This window comes from Mizuhopecten yessoensis, unplaced genomic scaffold (assembly GCF_002113885.1).
Source record: "Mizuhopecten yessoensis strain PY_sf001 unplaced genomic scaffold, ASM211388v2 scaffold10765, whole genome shotgun sequence".
NCBI lineage: Eukaryota > Metazoa > Mollusca > Bivalvia > Pectinida > Pectinidae > Mizuhopecten > Mizuhopecten yessoensis.
Window position 1 is genome coordinate 802965 of NW_018408710.1, and position 21944 is coordinate 824908.

The window sequence follows — 21944 nt, forward strand, 5'->3', positions numbered from 1 at the left end:
AATAAACTAAATACAAAAAAATGGCATTTGCAACCACAACTACAGTAAAATGATTAATTTAATATATGAAATTTGGTTTGCTGGTAAATTTAAGTCTCCTAGCCTCAAGGAAAATATCTGTTTTAATCGTTTAAGTTAACCCATTTCAATGTTTTCATCAATTGTTCTGCCTATTCCCAATGTATATGCTAATTGTTCATAAAAGTTATTTTTGAACAAGCATGCAACTTGGCATATATATTTGTTATATGATGATATTTAATTTGTGAAAGTTTCATACTTGTCCCACAATGCCTTTTTACTTTGAAAAATAACACTTTTTCTTGTGTTTTGGAATACAGGGAATAAAGTGCATCTCCTTGCTCCACACCAAATACCAGTCTATTGTGAGTTAGGCGATTATATAAGCACACGAAATGATTTAGGAGATGTATGAAGATTAAAATTTCTGTACGATTTTGACATGCAGGAAACAGTAATGGGTTTTTAATTGTTAGTTTTTATTCTTTAATAATGGTCATTTACTCACTGTGTAATGTCTTGACTGCAACCAGCGTGTCTCCTTTTGTGTCAGGGAAAGTCAGATAGCCCATGTGTACACAGCCAAAGTGACCTGAAATAAGGTCAAGTCACTGTTGCATAAAGTAACTGTAATTGTGAATTCAATTTGTTGAAAGTTGAAATAATTAAATGTAAACCCCGTCAAATGGTTGGATTCCTCAAGTACTATATTATAGTATACTTGAACAAATACTTAAAATTATTATTGAACGTTTTTATTAAATAATTGATAATACTGTAGCGTTAAAAGCAAAACTTACACTTGAACCACTGAAACAGTCCCGATCTTTTCTCATTTTAATATACGCTGTTTTCCCAAAAGATTAGCAACATTTCCTATGCTATCTGTGGTATACATATGTATTTTCATTTTATATTGTTTTACTTGTGATATTGACAAAGTGTTGGGAAGTAACATTCTCGTGTCAGGTTCACGCTATTCTCAGCCTCTCCACGATAATTCTCAAGGTGTGGCCACACTATTCTAACCTCTCAACTATTAGTCCCCTCCATCAAATAAATAACAAATACTGACCTCTCCCAAGGATCTCCCCAAGAGTGAGCCACTCTCGCTCTATTAGAAGGTTTTTGTCTCGGAGAACCAACAGTGTGTCATCATCGATACCCGACAGAAGGGAGGCTGCTGCTCCGCTCTCCGACATCCGCTGTTCTGCATAGTCTGTCAAAAATGCACCTCCCAGTCAATAATTTATGATTTTTATTTAAATAAACTGCATTTCCAATGTTTATGTGTTTTGCCATGTAATACATTTTATGAAAAAATATAATGCATGATATTTATAATTAACTTTATATTATTGTCATTGACATTACTGATATATTTAAGTTGATGTTAATATTTCATCAATTTAATTTCACGATAACATATATTTCTCCATTATTCTATTTTCATAAAAATCTGAACAAATACTGAAATCTAAGCAAAAAATGACATTAAGAGTATTGATGTAAAATAATTATGTCATTAGTCTAAGATTTGATTACACGTGCAATGAACCTTAATCCTTAAAGCTAATAACGCATCTTTTGTTTAATACAAACCATTTGCTCGGTTCTGAATATCCGTTACCCTCTGGCCGTTAGCGTCCGTGCGGACGGACTGATACTGGGCCATGTAGGAATCTGATGGCTTTTTGAACGGATAAATATATTTTTTCTTCAAAATGATTACTAAGATAATGATAAGAACGATGACAACGACGAGGGCCACGACGAGGATGATGGTCATGATTGGGGTAGTCTCCTCTGTCAAGGTGAAAACCAGGAATCCAATATCTTTCTCTATCCCACCAGCTGTGACCTGAAATAGTTTTATAACACTTGATTTTCATTCAGTTCCTTACCTTTGGAGACAAAATCGTGAGATAAAACCGTTATTTCATAATCCCAATTCAATTGGTGTTCTTAATTAACAAACTAACTTTCAAAATCATCTAGCGAAGCGATCTTTTTTGTGTTTCGTCAGAGGTTTTTAATTTCGAAAATATCTTATGGTAATTAGAAATAATTTGCCAAATTTAAACGATGATAATTTCCATATGTACAAATGATAATAAAACAAATCAAACGATGCAAACATTTGTTGACATCTTCCCTTTACTGTTTAAAAAGAATGACCACCATTTCGTTTTGATTAGATAATACTTCACACTTACCTTGAAATAGGACTGGTACAAGCAGTAAGACATTTAGATCAGCAACATTATTTTTCACCTTTTAATCAGTGACCTATACTCTAGACATTGGGAGACTTTGATATCAGCGAAGTAGCCGGGAATAAATACATAAAAACTCTCAAGTAAATCAGCATGAAGCAAGCATACTGCCTTTCTCAAAGATACTGAATTAAAATCGATCTTTCAAAAGCAGCGATTTCTATTTTTGACCTAGATATCAAATAAGCAATCTAAAGCAAGGCTTAAAAATAGACATACTGTATGGGAAATTAAGAGTGGGAAAGCTTTGGGGTTTTTTTTTTGCACGAGGTGCATAAAAGGGTTAAAATGAGAACAGGCAACTTGGAAATTCCAAGCTTAACATTGTTTACATTCTCTGCAACCCCTGGATAGTGTCATGATAAAATCGAAGGCTCTGCACATTGTCAATGAAACAATGTATAACTAGACTAGGTTGATCCTTTAAAGTAAATCACATGAACTGACTAACTTTGAACTCGGGTTTCGCTGCTCTGAAATCCTCAAAGGACAAATATCAGCTATAAGGTTGGTCAGATATTTTAACTGAAACCGATCAAGCAGCTTGCCACGCGTGTCTTCAATTTTATCATTACATATTCAAGGTATTTTTTACCAGTAATCATCCTGTTCTGTAGTTTTCAAGTGGTGTTTAAATTATCCGGATATCGGCTCTTAAGTCTTGTCTATACATGATCAATTCAGGAAATTAAAAATATAAAAATGGTACTTATGTCTCGCAAGATCGTTCAGTGCTTAAAATAAATAAATATTGTAAATATAACATAGAAACAACTAACAGAGCTATACACTTACCGTAACACGGTATTTCTGCGGTGAAGCCTTGGCAGGCTTGTTATGTAGGGTACAGTGCATGACAGTGTCCTGCAGCTTGGTGATGTTACACACACCATCTGTCCCGACCCTGACGGCCATATCCCTGACAGATATTCCCAGGTTTAGGTGCTCTCCCTGTAACAGACCAAAGAAACAACGACAGATCATTCTTCCGGATACAAGAAGAGAAATTAATCTCATGTGGTTTTATCTGAGAGATGATTGAAACTTATTTGTAGAGATAAATAAGCTTTTATTTGTTTATTGAAACAACTCTGTTTTCGCATATTTCATCAGGTTAAAAACATGCAAAATCATTCAGGTTCATGTTATTGAAAAACATTTGTAAGATTATGACTATTTTTGTTTATATTATCTACAATGATCATCCTAACTCCCAGAATAAACAATACCTATTTTCAAATAACCATGATAAATATCAGTGATACAAATTTCACCTGAAAGTGGCATTAACTTATTGAAGTTTGTCATAACCATCCAGTTGTACACGCTTGTTATATCTGTCCAGTTGTACACCCTTGTGACTGCGCAACTCTTTTGACTTACGAAAGGAAGACCATAACATGGTCTGAAGATATAACGCCAATATCAATACCAGGTGCAAGTTACAATACTTAGTATATAACTGTGTAATATATTATTTATGTAGCATTGCACATGTTAATACTTTCACCAACAACAGCTCAGGGATCTTCTTTTTTCCATTAAAACAAATTTGACCCGGTTACATAGAAAGTGGGTCAAGTAAGTAGTTCCAACAAATGTAATAGCCCTTCAAATCAGCCATGTTTTTGAACAATCTTTATACGCTTTATACCAGAAACATACAATCTATTTGTCATTACTCTTGACTCATTTGATATTTATAAGAGCTTTTAAATGCATTTGCTTCCTTTTATTCTGACAGTATGCCGAGGTCATTTATATGAAAAAAATGATAGTTCTCCATCTCAACAAGCTTAAGGATCAAATATTGTAACGTTTTGCCTTTGCCTTATGGATCTTTAGAAGAAAATATCGTCTGAAGTTTTTAACACAGTAAACCACAGTAACATGTAAGTGGTCCACTGTCATTGCATAAAACATACTTAAAGACTTTCAGCCTGCATGCTATAGCCATCATATTAGTACTCCAGATACTATATATCTTTGAAAGAGGTAGTTTGAAGATTTATTAAAGTTGACCCTTGTGACCTTGAAAGTAGATGTATGTCATTGATTTGAAAACAAAACTGGCAGTCCCACATCCCCGATAAGCTAAGGACCAAATATATTGACTTTTAAGTCTCTCGGTTCACAAAAATAAGTGGAACACGTTCGTTTGATTTATGACGACGGACGATGTTGCATAGCAACAGTTACCTTAATGTCCAACTTCGTCTCGGTGATGTCCATGTAACGCAAATGTCCACTGCCACTAAACTTGTAGAAGTTAGGATCGGGATAATATCGAAATATTGCCCATCCCTGGTCAACAAAATTCTTCTGGCCAAGTTCCTCGATGCCATCCATTTTGAACCAAATGTGATAATCCTCGGACCGGACAGGAAGTTGCCCATCAACATAGCCGGTGATGTTTACTGATCGGCAGTACATTGTGTGTCCATTAGCAGAAGCTTTACATTTCTGTAATACAGATGTAGATTGTTTATGAGAACGTCTGTCATACAAACATGCGGAGGTCAATTTCAGTAACAAAGATAGTTAAGAAACGGCAAAAAAGTGCAAGGACAGAAATAAGTTAAAAAGCATGAATGCCTGTAATTAATGTCTGACCTTGGTGGGAGGTGTCTTCTGGGTCTTGACAATTGTGACTCCTATCTGAGGATCAGCCACGATGTGTAAATTTGTCCCCGTCACTGTCAGATTGATACCACCGCTGTGGAAATTAATAAATATATATAATATACAGGTAACAAAAAAATGCACGGAGAAAAATAACGAGGTTCAGATACTCATGTTAGAATTAGTGAGGTAACAGTTACCCAGGAAAGAACTACATGGGCGTGTCAATCACAGACGAGAATGACACAAGAAACAATTGATGGTCTTACCAAGTTAAAGACCGATGCAGTAAAATGTTAAATTGATGAAATTGATTTGATGTCAACTGTAGATTTCGAGAAAGAGGTTATGAAAACTGATTCCCGAGAAGAAAAAGAGCCAACTTTCTGAAGGTATTTGTCAAGCTGCTACGAACAAGTAATACGTATACATTATATCAAGCCTTTGTTCAGAGGTCTAAGGTCGATGCCGGGGGTCGAACCTGCACCTACAGTGGTGACCCAGTGCCGGTAAAGAAGTGGTTTTTGGTCTGCCATACTGTATGATGAACACATTTTGCAAAAGAATACGTTGTCTACCATCTACATATATGTTGGACATTTGGTAGCAACGGTATCTAAATCGTTGTGAGGGCTGACCTGGCAATAGATCGTGGTGGGGACACATTAGAGATGGTAGAATCGGTCATATAGGTAAAATCCGCATAGATGGGGAACTTGGTCCCGTCTATAGTGACCTCCACCGGGCCGCTCACCACTCGTCCGGACCCTCCTGGTGTCCAGGCTGTCGTCTCACAGATAATCATGGTCACGTTGTGACTGTTTCAAAACAATGGAAAGTCTTTTGTTTACAACTCCTCTGGTATCATGTGACATTCAGCTTTAACTGACATTTGTGAAGAACTTATCTTTAAACATGAATGTTCCTTATAAATAGTGGTTTATTGACACTTATCTAGTATTGTGCTTTATCTGAATATAGAATTATTATACTGCTTATTTTGTTGCAAAAGTTTTATTTTCACGAGTTTGGAGGTAAAACAAATCAAAAATATCAACAAAACAGAAAAATCTTAGAAGAACCTTTAGTTGTTTAAACATATTAAAGAAAACATTCGATCTATCTGGACACAATTAAAGACAAGTACAAGGATATGTCTTTATCATATCATTGATCTTCTATTGAAATTATTGTATTTATTTAAGAAATTTAGTAAAATTTATGTAGAGATATACATCTGAGAAATCTAAATCACTGGTCCACTTTTATTAAGACACTCACTTCTTCAGAATGCAAGGAACATTGGCTACCCTCACAGAACGGTCCTTCCCAATATCTAGGTTATCTCCCTTGATAACCACGATTGTTCCGCCAGACATTGGTCCAAAACTGGGTGTAAAGTTGGCCATCTTTGGCGACTAGAGACAAAGATTAAAATATTTTTTTATGTTGTAATAATTTATCTTTTCCTACGGTATATTGGTTTTGTATGTCATCTACGTTAATCTAAATCCACAAATGCACAATGATGATATTTCTGAGTAATATGTACAATGTTTAAAGAACTTTGGTTGTATTATGGCTGTAGTAAATAACAAAATGTGATTCATATCTGGACTGCCAGCATATATAGTACTGTTATACTGTGATACAATCGACTGTATAATGAGTCGTACCGTAATACCAAGACATTGTGACTCATCAAGTTATAAAGAGACTATGCTCCTACCTTGTAGTTGAAGAGAGCTGTCGACAGAGAATATGTCTATTTTGTACTTGATCGTTGCGATACGTATGCGTATGAGTGTAGTATTATGATACGTATCGTATTGTGATACCATGATAATGTGATATATCGGGCGATACAGAAACTATATATTCCTACCTTGTAGTTGAAGAGAGCTGTTGACAGAGAATAAGTCCCCTCGATTTTATACTTGATTCCTGTTTTGGTGTCGTCAGAAATGTTCACAGACACAGGTACTGATTCAGCCATCATCACTGGTGGAGCAATGCAGACTAGACTGAAATGATAAACTGACTGAGTCAACTGTTGTAAAACTAAAACTGGTTATCTTGGTATCCCTATTGACTTAGCTAGCATCTAGACTAGATTCCGTGGTATACTAGAACCTTACTTTAAAAAGTTTTTTAGTATTTTTCTCACTTTGTATTTGCAACGAAGGGGTTCGGTTTTATACCTACAACTATCATTACCTTTTCATATAGGAATCCAATTAATACTGTATAGCTAGTAATATTTGCGGGGGATTTATTTTCGCAAATCTTAATACCATAAATAATAATATCCATGAATATCTATATATACTGAGATAAAGAATAAAAAATCCCATTAACAACTCAATATCGTATTTTACTTTGTTTTGATAAAATATGTGCAAAATAAATACCATTACCCAAGGTACACTCGTTGTCGTGACACTGTTACCGGGGAATGTCAGGTAAAACTTAATTCCCCGATTGGGACAACTGTGAATTATTATCCCCGCGAATTTAAACTATACTAATGTAGCATTTTCTTTCACTTTCATCACTTTTGTTTTGTTTATTTAGCCAATTTTGACTGATATATCTTAATTAGAGAAAAGAAGAAAAACCTTGTGAAGTTTCTGTAGCTGACTGCACATTCCAAGTTGCCTACACGAGCCTGCCATTCCTGAGCATGAATTGACCCGAAGTTGTGGCCGTGGATGGTGATAGGTGTTTGTCCCTCAAACGGACCAGTGTCTGGGTCGATCTGTGATCGTGTTTAAAAGGTAAAAGAGTAATCAATATTGACAAGAATGAAACTTGATTGTTAGGCATGTTGATTAAATTAGACATAATTCAAATAGGATATACAAAATGTACATTGAAACCAATAAAATAACCATCAGTTTAACATGTATTGTACCATGAATACACCAATACATTTTTGAGCACTTATCATCGATTACATGAAACAATGCAATACAGTAAGTTTATGTTTGCCAAATGGCAATCCCTTCCGCCATGAGCATATGTTTAAGTTTCCACCACAAATTCCTATATAAGCATTACAAGAAGAAATTGCGTCCGTAGGGATTTGAACGCAATGCGATCGGTGTAATTTCAAAGAGTATGGACCACAGGTTTATAGTTATCTAAATGACATGGAAGACGAGGACTTCCTGTGTGCACTTTTTGGTGCAGAGTCCCTAGCCCCAGACTTGCCAGACCGCCCCACCAGAGACGATTTCAGTGTGCAGCCTTCATCAGGGAAGCTATGCACATCTATTATAGCAATAACTGAGCAGGCTCTGCTACTCATCTATTTGCTGAACCACAATTGTGTTTTCTAACCAATAATAAATAAAGTAATATAACATATATTGAACTGTGATGACATATGATGATCATTCGAAATCGTATGGTCTGAGAAATCCTATTTGGCTATTATCCTATCACTAATTATTGATTAATTAGTATGTGTAAATACTAGCTGAATATTGATGGTAGCGCATAACAGTAATATGTGCGTGCGTGTGTGAGGAAGGATGCGTTCGAGTGTGTGCGAGGATGTGTGCGTGCGTTTGTGAGGTGTGTGTGCTTAAGTGTGTGAGTGCGTGCGTGTGTGAGAAAGGGCGCGTTCGTGTGTGTGTGAGGATGTTTGCGAGCGTTTGTGAGATGTGTGTGCTTAATTGTGTGCGTGTGTGAGGAAGTGTTCGTGCTCGTGTGTGTGATGATGTGTGCGTGCATAAGTCTGATGATTGGTGTGTGTGCTCTAGCGTGTATGTGCAAAGAGGTATGTGCGCGTGTGTGATGATGCGTGCGTGTGTGTGTGTGTGTGTGTGTGTGCGTGTGTGCGTGCGTGCGTGCGTGCGTGTATGTTGGAGGGAGAGAATGTTTGTGAATGACTGGACCAAGGAAATTGTCTTCCTCAGTGTCTACTGTTATTGCAAATGTGTATATATATAAATCATGTGTTTCAATGTTTACATGATATGTTTATGTACAATTTATCTCCATATCGGGGGAAATAAAGATTGATGATGATGATGATGATGATGATGATGATGGACTTCATGGACTATATATGTAAATAATATGCGTTCATACCGGCATGAACATAAAACAAATTATGTTTAATCCTTATGTGTATTCGTCAGCTACTGAGAAATCGTTTCAACATGCCTTTTACAAGTATTTAGCTATAACAGCATCAAATCGTTCGAACAAATTATTTCAAATAACCTTTATACTTAAATTTCTTTCTGTATGGCGCCATTAACTTAAATTTGACTTGCATGATCTAACTCATATAGGACACTGGGGTGTCGTACTACCTAACATACGACTGTGTTGTGACAGTCAGTAGATAAAACTTGATGATACAGTATGTACCGTTTCTCCCCTAACCACTCTAATTATCTGTCTGAATGATCAACCAGAGGAAACATAGGGTACGGGGCTATTTACGTTTGAATTGTTACTGACAGGAGTACTTGTGATGGTGTTGTAAATATTTGTTTCTTAATTAACTCACAGGAAAAAATTGATGTACGTACCTTTTGTCTAAATGAATAAATATGTAGCAATGATGAGGCTGTATGTAACGTTTTGAATTATTACAAAGAGGAACACTGGTGATTAGGATATAGACACCATTTCTTGTGAAAAAACCCGAATGACGAGGCTGTATGTGTAACAGCAACGTACACTGTTTTTCATTGAGGAGGTACAAGTTCAGCAACGTCGAGAGTGGTCCGCGGCTAGATGGGTGCACGCCGGCATTTTACATTTAATGGCAGTGTTGGGACCGTGTGGAATCATGTAAGGCTATTCCGTCTTTGCGTATTGCAGAGTTATCTTCACTTGGGAGCAGGGATTGATTGTTACGTCATTGGTTTGTGTGAGAGAATTACTTCATTTTCTCAAAAATTGATGACGTTTCTCTCACAAACAAGTGATGTAACAATCAATACCTGCTCCCAAGAGAAGATAATTCTGCAATACGCAAAGATGGAATAGCTAGTTCCCGGTGGTTCGGAAAGATGCATTTGTACACAGGGAGGACCCACAGGATTGCCCATGCCAAGTCGCGGGACGACACTTCTCGAACAAGGAACAGTTTATCAGCCAAGGAATATGAGGAGAAGTTTCATGTGATGCAGTATAACCCTGGGACGCGTTCAATAGTGCAGTTACGTCGAGTGTATGGTCAGTGGCTGGATGGGTGCTCGCCGGTGAGTTACATTTGGTGGCAGCGTAGTGACTACGCTCGACGCTGAAGAACTAGTTAGCGCGTCCTAGGGGCTTTATCTCATCACTGGTAAAGCTAGATTGCCAGTAAAGCAGTTTCCTTCGCTTGGATTTAACACACCTGCATAAAATTTCACTGAATCTGAATCTTCAATTCAGTTCTATTTTATTTCCTAATTTTCATATTACACGCTATGACAATATCAAGAGTTGTACCGTTCGCTGGTGTGATGAGCATAAGGAGAAGACTGTCATTGACATTAAACATATTTACCAAAACTTATTGATCTTATTGTTATTATTGAATTATTTGCCACTGCATTCACATACAACCTACAAGAGATAAATTGATACAAGACAGTTAATAGTTGGAGAACTCTTACGGAGTGTATGATAGGAGAACAGATGTCCAGGCTCCATGTGGTCTGGATGCCCAGGTTCCGTGTCGGTTTGACACACTCTGTTTTCTTTGTACAACGGTCCACACACCATCCACACACTAGAGGGTCGTCTGCTGTTACACACGTCTCACACGTGCTGTAAACTTCACATGTACGAAGGGGGAATTTGACCACCTATAAAAAATACAATGGTAAGTTGCAGGCCAGCTTGTAATCCCCGCGCCTCCTTATGGCTATCTTTTGGTTGGATTATAGACAAACAAATGGCATTTATATACATAGATGATCAATAAATTGCACAGTCGATAACTATCTTGAACTTTGATAAAAGTGGACAAAAAATCGTTGAACCTTATGTAGCATTTAAGGAGAAGTAATATGGTAATATTTTCGCTCAAAATGAATAATTAAATTACATAGCTACATGTAACTTACCACTTTTATTGTGTACAAAGTTTCATTGATAAATAAACAGTTTTTCGGGAAATATAGTTTTAACATGTTTGTGTCTTAACCAACGGCCTACGGACAGACAACGGTCAGACAGGTACCCTTGTTCTAGTATATTCTACCCTCATTGTACAGGTAAAATAAACCAGAATTATGTCAAATCACAAGAAAAAAATTGATATCAATAATAAAAAAAAAAAAAAAGATACACATCTGCACAACTTTATCACTAGAAACGCGAAGAAAGGAAACACCTAAATCTAGATTATAGATCGATGCCGAAAGCCAAAACACTAACATTTCACTGCAGCATATGGCAATACCGTCCATTTAGGACTGATCAGTGAAAAATCCATCTCAAAAGCGTTCCGAAATATCTGTGTATTACAACAGGTAGGGAGATATGTCTAGACAACTCTTATAACGTTACAAATAGGTTTGTTACAACAGATACTGTATACTTAGGCTAGTATATTACGTAAACCACACGAGAACAACACCAGCATCAGGTTACGTATATTGATTCAAAGTATTATAGAAATTACTCTCGGTTTTTTTAGTTGTCTATGTTTTAAGTCAACATCATCAGACGTCCATGGTCCGTTGTCTGTCATTAACCGAAACTATATTGTATTTCCGAGGCAGTACTGAACGGATCTTATGACTGATCAGAAAGACGAGCATATTGTCAGGTATTTATCATTAATCTTACAGATCTGTACATAACCTGTCTATCACCTTACAGATCTGTATATTACCTGTCTATTACCTAACAGATGTGTATATAACCTGTCTATTTCCTAACAGCCTTGTATATAACCTGTCTGTTACCTAACTGATCTGTATATTTACTGTTTATTACCTAACAGATCTGTATATTACCTGTCTATTACCTAACAGATGTGTATATAACCTGTCTATTTCCTAACAGCCTTGTATATAACCTGTCTATTACCTAACAGATCTGTATATAACCTGTTTGTTACATAACAGATCTGTATATAACCTGTCTGTTACTTAACTGATCTGTATATAACATGTCTATTACCTAACAGATCCGTATATAACCTGTCTATTACCTTACAGACATGTATATAACATGTCTATTCCCTAACAGATCCGTATATAACCTGTCTATCACCTAACAGCTCTGTAAATAACCTTTCTATTTCCTAACAGCCTTGCATATAACCTGTCTGTTACCTAACAGATCCGTATATAGCGTGTCTATTTCCTTACAGACATGTATAATATCTGTCTATTACATAACCGAACTGTATATAACCTGTTTGTTACCTAACTGATCTGTATATAACAAGTCTATTACCTAACAGACATGTATAATATCTGTCTATTACATAACAGATTTGTATATAACCTGTCTGTTCCCTAACAGATCCGTATATAACCTGTCTATCACCTAACAGCTCTGTAAATAACCTGTCTATTTCCTTACAGACATGTATATAACATATCTATTACATAACAGATTTGTATATAACCTGTCTACTATTGCCTAACATCTCTGTATATTACCTATCTATTACCTAACAGCTCTGTAAATAACCTTTCTATTTCCTAACAGCCTTGTATATAACCTGTCTAATACCTAACAGATCTGTATATAAGCTGTCTGTTACTTAACTGATCTGTATATACCCTGTCTACTAACTACCAGCTCTGTATATAACCTGTTTGTTACCTAACTGATCTGTATATTTACCGTTTATTACCTAACAGATCTGTATTTAACATGTGTATTACATAACAGATCTGTATATCACCTGTCTAAAACATAACAGATCTGTATATAACCTGTCTATTACCTAACAGCTCTGTAAATAACCTGTCTATTTCCTAACAGCCTTGTATATAACCTGTCTGTTACCTAACTGATCTGTATATTTACCGTTTATTACCTAACAGATCTGTATATAACCTGTCTATTACATAACAGATCTGTATATAACCTGTCTGTTACCTAACTGATCTGTATATAACATGTCTATTACCTAACAGATCTGTATATAACATGTGTATTACATAACAGATCTGAGTATAACATGTGTATTACATAACAGATCTGGATATCACCTGTCTAAAACATAACAGATCTGTATATTTACTGTCTATTCCCTAACAGCTTTGTATATCACCTGTCTTTTCCCTAACAGATCTGTATATTACCTGTCTATTACCTAACATATCTGTATATTACCTGTCTATTACCTAACATATCTGTATATTACCTGTCTATTACCTAACATATCTGTATATTACCTGTCTATTACCTAACATATCTGTATATTACCTGTCTATTACCTAACATATCTGTATATTACCTGTCTATTACCTAACAGATCTGTATATAACCTGTTTAATACCTAACATATCTGTATATTACCTGTCTATTACCTAACAGATCTGTATATAACATGTGTATTACATAACAGATCTGTATATCACCTGTCTAAAACATAACAGATCTGTATATTTACTGTCTATTACCTAACAGCTTTGTATATCACCTGTCTTTTACCTAACAGATCTGTATATTACCTGTCTATTACCTAACAGATCTGTATATAACCTGTTTAATACCTAACATATCTGTATATTACCTGTCTATTGCCTAACATCTCTGTATATTACCTGTCTATTACCTAATATATCTGTATATTACCTGTGTATTGCCTAACATCTCTGTATATTACCTGTCTATTACCTAACATATCTGTATATTACCTGTGTATTATCTAACATATCTGTATATTATCTGTCTATTATCTAACATATCTGTATATTACCTGTCTATTACCTAACAAATATATATAGTACCTGTCTATTACCTAACATATCTGTATATAACCTGTCTATTACCTAACAGCTCTGTACATTCCCTGTCTATTACCAAACATATCTTTATATTACCTGTAAATTACCTTCCATATCTGTTGAATACCTGTCTATTACCTAACATATCTGTATATTACCTGTTTATTACCTAACATATCTGTATATTACCTGTCTATTACCTAACATATCTGTTAAGTACCTGTCTATTACCTAACTTATCTATATATTACCTGTCTATTACCTAACATATCTGCATATTACCTGTCTATTACCTAATATATCTGTATATTACCTGTGTATTACCTAACATATCTGTATATTACCTGTGTATTACCTGACATATCTGTATATTACCTGTGTATTACCTAACATATCTGTATATTATCTGTCTATTATCTAACATATCTGTATATTACCTGTCTATTACCTAACATATATATATAGTACCTGTCTATTACCTAACATATCTGTATATAACCTGTCTATTACCTAACAGCTCTGTACATTACCTGTCTATTACCAAACATATCTTTATATTACCTGTAAATTACCTTCCATATCTGTTGAATACCTGTCTATTACCTAACATATCTGTATATTACCTGTCTATTACCTAACATATCTGTATATTACCTGTCTATTACCTAACATATCTGTTAAGTACCTGTCTATTACCTAACGTATCTATATATTACCTGTCTATTACCTAACATATCTGCATATTACCTGTCTATTACCTAATATATCTGTATATTACCTGTGTATTACCTAACATATCTGTATATTACCTGTGTATTACCTAACATATCTGTATATTATCTGTCTATTATCGAACATATCTGTATATTACCTGTCTATTACCTAACATATATATATAGTACCTGTCTATTACCTAACATATCTGTATATAACCTGTCTATTACCTAACAGCTCTGTACATTACCTGTCTATTACCAAACATATCTTTATATTACCTGTAAATTACCTTCCATATCTGTTGAATACCTGTCTATTACCTAACATATCTGTATATTACCTGTCTATTACCTAACATATCTGTTAAGTACCTGTCTATTACCTAACGTATCTATATATTACCTGTCTATTACCATATATATCTGTATATAACCTGACTGTTATCTAACATATATGTATATCCTCTGTCTGTAACAAAACAAATCTCTATATTACCTGTCTACTGGCTAGGACATACACATGGTCCTCACTAGAATCGATCTGCATGTCCTGTTGTACAGGAATGTTGGTGTTTCCTGTGAGGTCCAAGTCCATATAAGGCTCCATTTGTCTGTGATCCTCATCAACCTACAATGAATCATTACTATATAGCATTACATCAACCTACAATGTATAATTACCATATAGTATTACATCAACCTACAATGTATCATTACATCTACCTACAATGTATAATTACATCAACCTACAATGAATCATTACTATATAGTATTACATCAACCTACAATGTATAATTACCATATAGTATTACATCAACCTACAATGTATCATTACCATATAGTATTACATCAACCTGCAATGTATCATTACCATATTGTATTACATCAACCTACAATGTATCACTACCATATAGTATTACATCAACCTACAATGTATCGCTACCATATAATATTACATCAACCTACAATGTATCATTATCATATAGCATCACATCAAACTACAATATATCATTGCATCAACATACAATGTTTCACTACCATATAGTATTACAACAACCCACAATGTATCATTACCATATAGTATTACATCAACATACAATATATCATTACCATACAGTATTACATCAACCTACAATGTATCATTACCATATAGTATTACATCAACCTACAATGTATCATAAGCGTATAGTATTACATCAACCTACAATGTATCACTACCATATAGTATAACATCAACCTACAATATATCATTACATCAACCTACAATGTACCATTACCATACAATATTATATCAACCTACAATAATTCACTACTATATAGTATTACATCAACCTTCAATGTATCACTACTATATAGTATTACATCAACCTACAATAATTCACTACTATATAGTATTACATCAACCTACAATAGTTCACTACTATATAGTATTACATCAACCTAAAATAATTCAAAACTATATAGTATTACATCAACCTACAATGTATCACTACTGTACTCTATAGCATTACATCAACCTACAATGTATCACTACTATATAGTATTACATCAACCTACAATGTATCATTATCGTATAGTATTACATCAACCTACAATGTATCACTACCATATCATATTACATCAACCTACAATGTATCATAAGCGTATAGTATTACATCAACCTACAAGGGGTCACTACCATATAATATTACATAAACCTAAAATGTATCATTACCATATAGTATAACATCAACCTATAATGTATCATTACCATATTGTATAACATTAACCTACAATGAATCATTACCATATAGTATTACATCAACCTACAATGTATCACTACCATATAATATTACATAAACCTACAATGTATCATTACCATATAGTATAACATCAACCTATAATGTATCATTACCATATTGTATAACATTAACCTACAATGTATCATTACCATATAGTATTACATCAACCTCTATTGTATCACTACTATATAATATTACATCAACCTAAAATGTATAATTACATCAACTTAGATTGTAGCATTACATCAACCTACAATGTATCATTACCGTATAGTATTACATCAACCTAAAATGTATCACTACCATATAATATTACATCAACCTACAATGTATCACTACCATATACTATTACATCAACCTATATTGTATCACTACATCAACTTAGATTGTATCATTACCTCAACCTACAATGTATCATTACCATACAGTATTACATCAACCTACAATATATCAATACCATAAAGTATTACATCAACCTACCATGTATCATTACCGTTTAGTATTACATCAACCTGCAATGTATCATTACATCAACTTAGATTGTATCATTACCTCAACCTACAATGTATCATTACCGTACAGTATTACATCAACCTACAATATATCAATACCATAAAGTATTACATCAACCTCCCATGTATCATTACCGTTTAGTATTACATCAACCTGCAATGTATCATTACCATATTGTATTACATCAACCTACAATGTATCACTACCATATAATATTACATCAACTTACAATATATCACTCCCATATAGTATTACATCAACATACAATGTATCTAACATCAACCTACAATATAGCATTACCATATAGTATTACATCAACCTACAATGTATAACTACCATATAGTATTACATCAACCTACAATGTATCATTACCATATAGTATTACATCAACCTACAATGTATTATAAGCGTATAGTATTACATCAACCCACAACGTATCACTACCATATAATATTACATCAACCTACAATGTATCATTACCATACAGTATTACATCAACCTACAATGTATCATTACATCAACCTACACTATATCATGACCATATAGTATTACATCAACCTACAATGTATCATTACCATATAGTATTACATCAACCTACAATGTATCATTTCCATATAGTATTACATCAAGCTATATTGTATCACTACTATATAATATTACATCAACCTACAATGTATAATTACATCAACTTAGATTGTATCATTACATCAACTTACAATGTATCATTACCATACAGTATTACATCAACCTACAAAATATTACTACCATATAGTATTACATCAACCTACAATGTATCACTACCATATACTATTACATCAACCTACAATGTATCATTACCTTATAGTATTACAACAACCTACAATGTATCATTACCATATAGTGTTACATTAACCTATAATGTATCATTACCGTATAGTATTACATCAACATACAATGTATCTAACATCAACCTACAATATAGCATTACCATATAGTATTACATCAACCTACAATGTATCATTGCCATATAGTATTACATCAACCTACAATGTATCATTACCTTATAGTATTACAACAACCTACAATGTATCATTACCGTATAGTATTACAACAACCTACAATGTATCATTACCATATAGTATTACATCAACCTATATTGTATCACTACTATATAATATTACATCAACTTACAATGTATAATTACATCAACTTAGATTGTATCATTACATCAACCTACAATGTATCATTACCATACAGTATTACATCAACCTACAAAATATTACTACCATATAGTATTACATCAACCTACAATGTATCACTACCATTTACTATTACATCAACCTACAATGTATCATTACCATATAGTATAACATCAAACTACAATATATCATTACATCAACCTACACTATATCATAACCATATAGTATTACATCAACCTACAATGTATCATTACCATATAGTATAACATCAAACTACAATATATCATTACATCAACCTACACTATATCATAACCGTATAGTATTACATCAACCTACAATGTATCATAAGCGTATAGTATTACATCAACATACAATGTATCAATACCATATAGTATTACATCAACCTATAATGTATCATTACCATACAGTATTACATCCACCTACAATGTATCATTACCATAAAGTATAACATCAAACTACAATGTATCATTACTATATAGTATTACATCAACCTACAATGTATCATTACCGTATAGTATTACATCAACCTACAATGTATCATTACCGTATAGTATTACATCAACCTACAATGTATCATAAGCGTATAGTATTACATCAACCTACAATGTATCATAAGCGTCTAGTATTACATCAACCTACAATGTATCATTACCATATAGTATAACATCAAACTACAATATATCATTACATCAACCTACACTATATCATAACCGTATAGTATTACATCAACCTACAATGTATCATAAGCGTATAGTAGTACATCAACCTACAATGTATCATTACCATATAGTATAACATCAAACTACAATATATCATTACATCAACCTACACTATATCATAACCGTATAGTATTACATCAACCTACAATGTATCATAAGCGTCTAGTATTACATCAACCTACAATGTATCATTACCGTATAGTATTACATCAACCTACAATGTATCATAAGCGTATAGTATTACATCAACCTACAATGTATCAATACCATATAGTATTACATCAACCTATAATGTATCATTACCATACAGTATTACATCAACCTACAATGTATCATTACCATAAAGTATAACATCAAACTACAATGTATCATTACTATATAGTATTACATCAACCTACAATGTATCATTACCATATAGTATAACATCAACCTACAATGTATCATTACCGTATAGTATTACAACAACCTACAATGTATCACTACCATATAATATAACATCAACCTACAATGTATCACTACCATATAATATTACAACAACCTACAATGTATCATTACCATATAGTATTACATCAACCTAGATTGTATCATTACCACATAATATTATTTCAACTTTCAACGTATATATCATTAAAACAAATTATCTATGTTATACCATATATAGGCTTATAACACGATAACATATCACACGATATGTTAAGTTTTATTAATAATATATCCCGATAGGCTTATCTCTGGTACAACACATCTGTACTCTTATACAACACCTCATTCACTCGTTGTGTGGCTAATCTTCTTTTGTATGTAAGCGGAAGCAGCATTCATCAGAGCGTGATTGCAGTTCCGCGTCACAAAACAACTACTTACCTTAGTTTTAAGCAAATGGCCAGTATGCGTTCCCAGTACAGCCACTGTAGCCTCGCCCTGGGTAACCACGGCAACAGATGTCAACACATTGTTGGGTATGTATGCGGTAGCCATACTCCGTACACGATGTTCTTGTCGATAGTTTTGAATACCGATGTTACTCGAACTTCCACAGAACTCTTTGTTTCTGCCTAAATTACTGGCCTGAAGACAAAGAATATAAATTGTTATACAGTTTTTCTTCAAAGAACAATCACATATGCGCAACCTCTACTTTTGTTTAGCATAACTTTATAACTACCTCTACTACTTTTGCTAAGCATAACTTAATAACTACCTCTACTTTTGTTTAATATAACTTTATAACTACCTCTACTTTTGTTTAGTATAACTGTAACTACCTCTACTTTTGTTTAGTATACTTTTATAACTACCTCTACTTTTGAGTATAACTTTATAACTACCTCTACTTTTTAGCATAACTTTGTAACAACCTCTCCTTTTTAGTATAACTTTATAATTATCTCTTCTTTTTAGTATAACTTTAAAACTACTTCTACATTTTAGTATAATTTTGTAACTACTTTTACTTTTTAGTGTAACTTTAAAACTACTTCTGATTTTTAATATAACTTTATAACAACCTCTACTTTTGTTTAGTATAACTTTATAACTACCTTTATATTTATTTAGTATAACTTTATAACTACACTGTACCTCTACTTTTGAGTATAACTTTATAAATACCTCTACTTTTAGCATAATTTTATATAACTACCTCTACTTTTTAGCATAACTTTGTAACTACCTCTACTTTTTGGTATAACTTTATAACTAACTCTACTTTTTAGTGTAACTTTATAACTACTTTTAATTTTTAGCATAACTTTATAACTACCTCTTTTTTTGTTTAGTATAACTTTATAACTACCTCTACTTTTGTTTAGAATAACTTTATAACTACCTCTCCTTTCGTTATGTATGAATTTTTAACTACCTCTACTTTTTGCTTAATATAACTTTTATAACTGCTTTTACTTTTGTTTAGTATAATTTTATAACTACCTCTCCTTTTGTTTAGTATAACTTTATAACTACCTCTTCTTTTGTTTAGTATAACTTTGTAACTACCTTTACTCTTACTTAGTATAACTTTATAACTACCTCTACTTTTGTTTAGTATAACTTTATTACTACCTCTCCTATCGTTAAGTATAACTTTATAACTACCTCTACTTTTTTTTATATAACTTTCATAACTACCTCTACTTTTGTTAAATATAATTTTATAATTAACTCTCCTTTTGTTTAGTATAACTTTAAAACTACTTCTTTTGTTTAATATAACTTTATAACTACCTCTACTTTTGTTAAGTATAACTTTATTGCAATCTTTGCTTTTTTTTTAATATTACTTTATAACTACCTCTACTTTTGTTTAGTATAACTTTATAACTACCTCTCCTTTTTAGGATAACTTGATAACTACCAATACTTTTTAGCATAACTTTGTAACTACCTCTCCTTTTTAGTATACCTTGATAACTACCTCTACTTTTTAGTATAACTTTATAACTAACTCTACTTTTTAGTATAACTTTGTAACCACTTCTACCTTTTAGTTTAACTTTATAACTACCTCTACTTTTTAGTATAACTTTGTAACTACCTCTACTTTTTAGTATAACTTCATAACTACCTCTAGTTTTGTTTAGTATAACTTTATAACTACCTCTTCTTTTGAGTATAACTTCATAACTAACCCTAATTTTGTTTAGTATAATTTTTTAACTACCTCTACTTTTTAGTATAACTTTGTAACTACCTCTACTGTTTAGTATAACTTTATAGGTACCTCTACTTTTTAGTATAACTTTATAACTACCTCTACTTTTAGTAAAACTTTGTAACCACTTCTACCTTTTAGTATAACTTTATAACTTCCTCTACTTTTTAGTATAACTTTGTAACCACTTCTACCTTTTAGTATAAATTTATAACTACCTCTACTTTTGCTTAGTATAACTTTATAATTACCTCTACTTTTTAGTATAACTTTATAACTACCTCTTCTTTTTAGTATAACTTTGTAGCTACCTCTACTTTTTAGTATAACTTTATAACTACCTATTATTTTTAGTATAACTTTATAACTACCTATTCTTTATAGTATATCTTATAACAACCTGTATTTTTTTATTATGACTATAAGTACACTACTTGGCTGTTAACCGTTTATCATATCTTCTACCTATGGTTTCCTTGAGTTGGTACTGTATAGCATGTTATATCAAAGTTTTATTTTT

General features: G+C 33.1%; 1 protein-coding gene across 2 annotated transcripts in view; it reads right to left on the minus strand.

The window, feature by feature from the left end:
- The window catches only part of LOC110462241 (hepatocyte growth factor receptor-like), a 39784-nt gene that overhangs the window by 6606 nt on the left and 11234 nt on the right, over positions 1-21944 (minus strand). For both annotated transcript variants that reach the window (XM_021516123.1, XM_021516124.1), the window contains exons 3-15: positions 19639-19842; positions 15059-15190; positions 10544-10735; positions 7538-7677; positions 6805-6943; positions 6201-6337; positions 5558-5737; positions 4911-5013; positions 4497-4760; positions 3093-3248; positions 1624-1882; positions 1097-1240; positions 530-613 (exon numbers count right to left, since the gene is read on the minus strand). In XM_021516123.1, the coding sequence (XP_021371798.1) occupies positions 530-613; positions 1097-1240; positions 1624-1882; positions 3093-3248; positions 4497-4760; positions 4911-5013; positions 5558-5737; positions 6201-6337; positions 6805-6943; positions 7538-7677; positions 10544-10735; positions 15059-15190; positions 19639-19842 (2134 nt within the window). The remainder of the gene's footprint in view (positions 1-529; positions 614-1096; positions 1241-1623; positions 1883-3092; positions 3249-4496; positions 4761-4910; positions 5014-5557; positions 5738-6200; positions 6338-6804; positions 6944-7537; positions 7678-10543; positions 10736-15058; positions 15191-19638; positions 19843-21944) is intronic.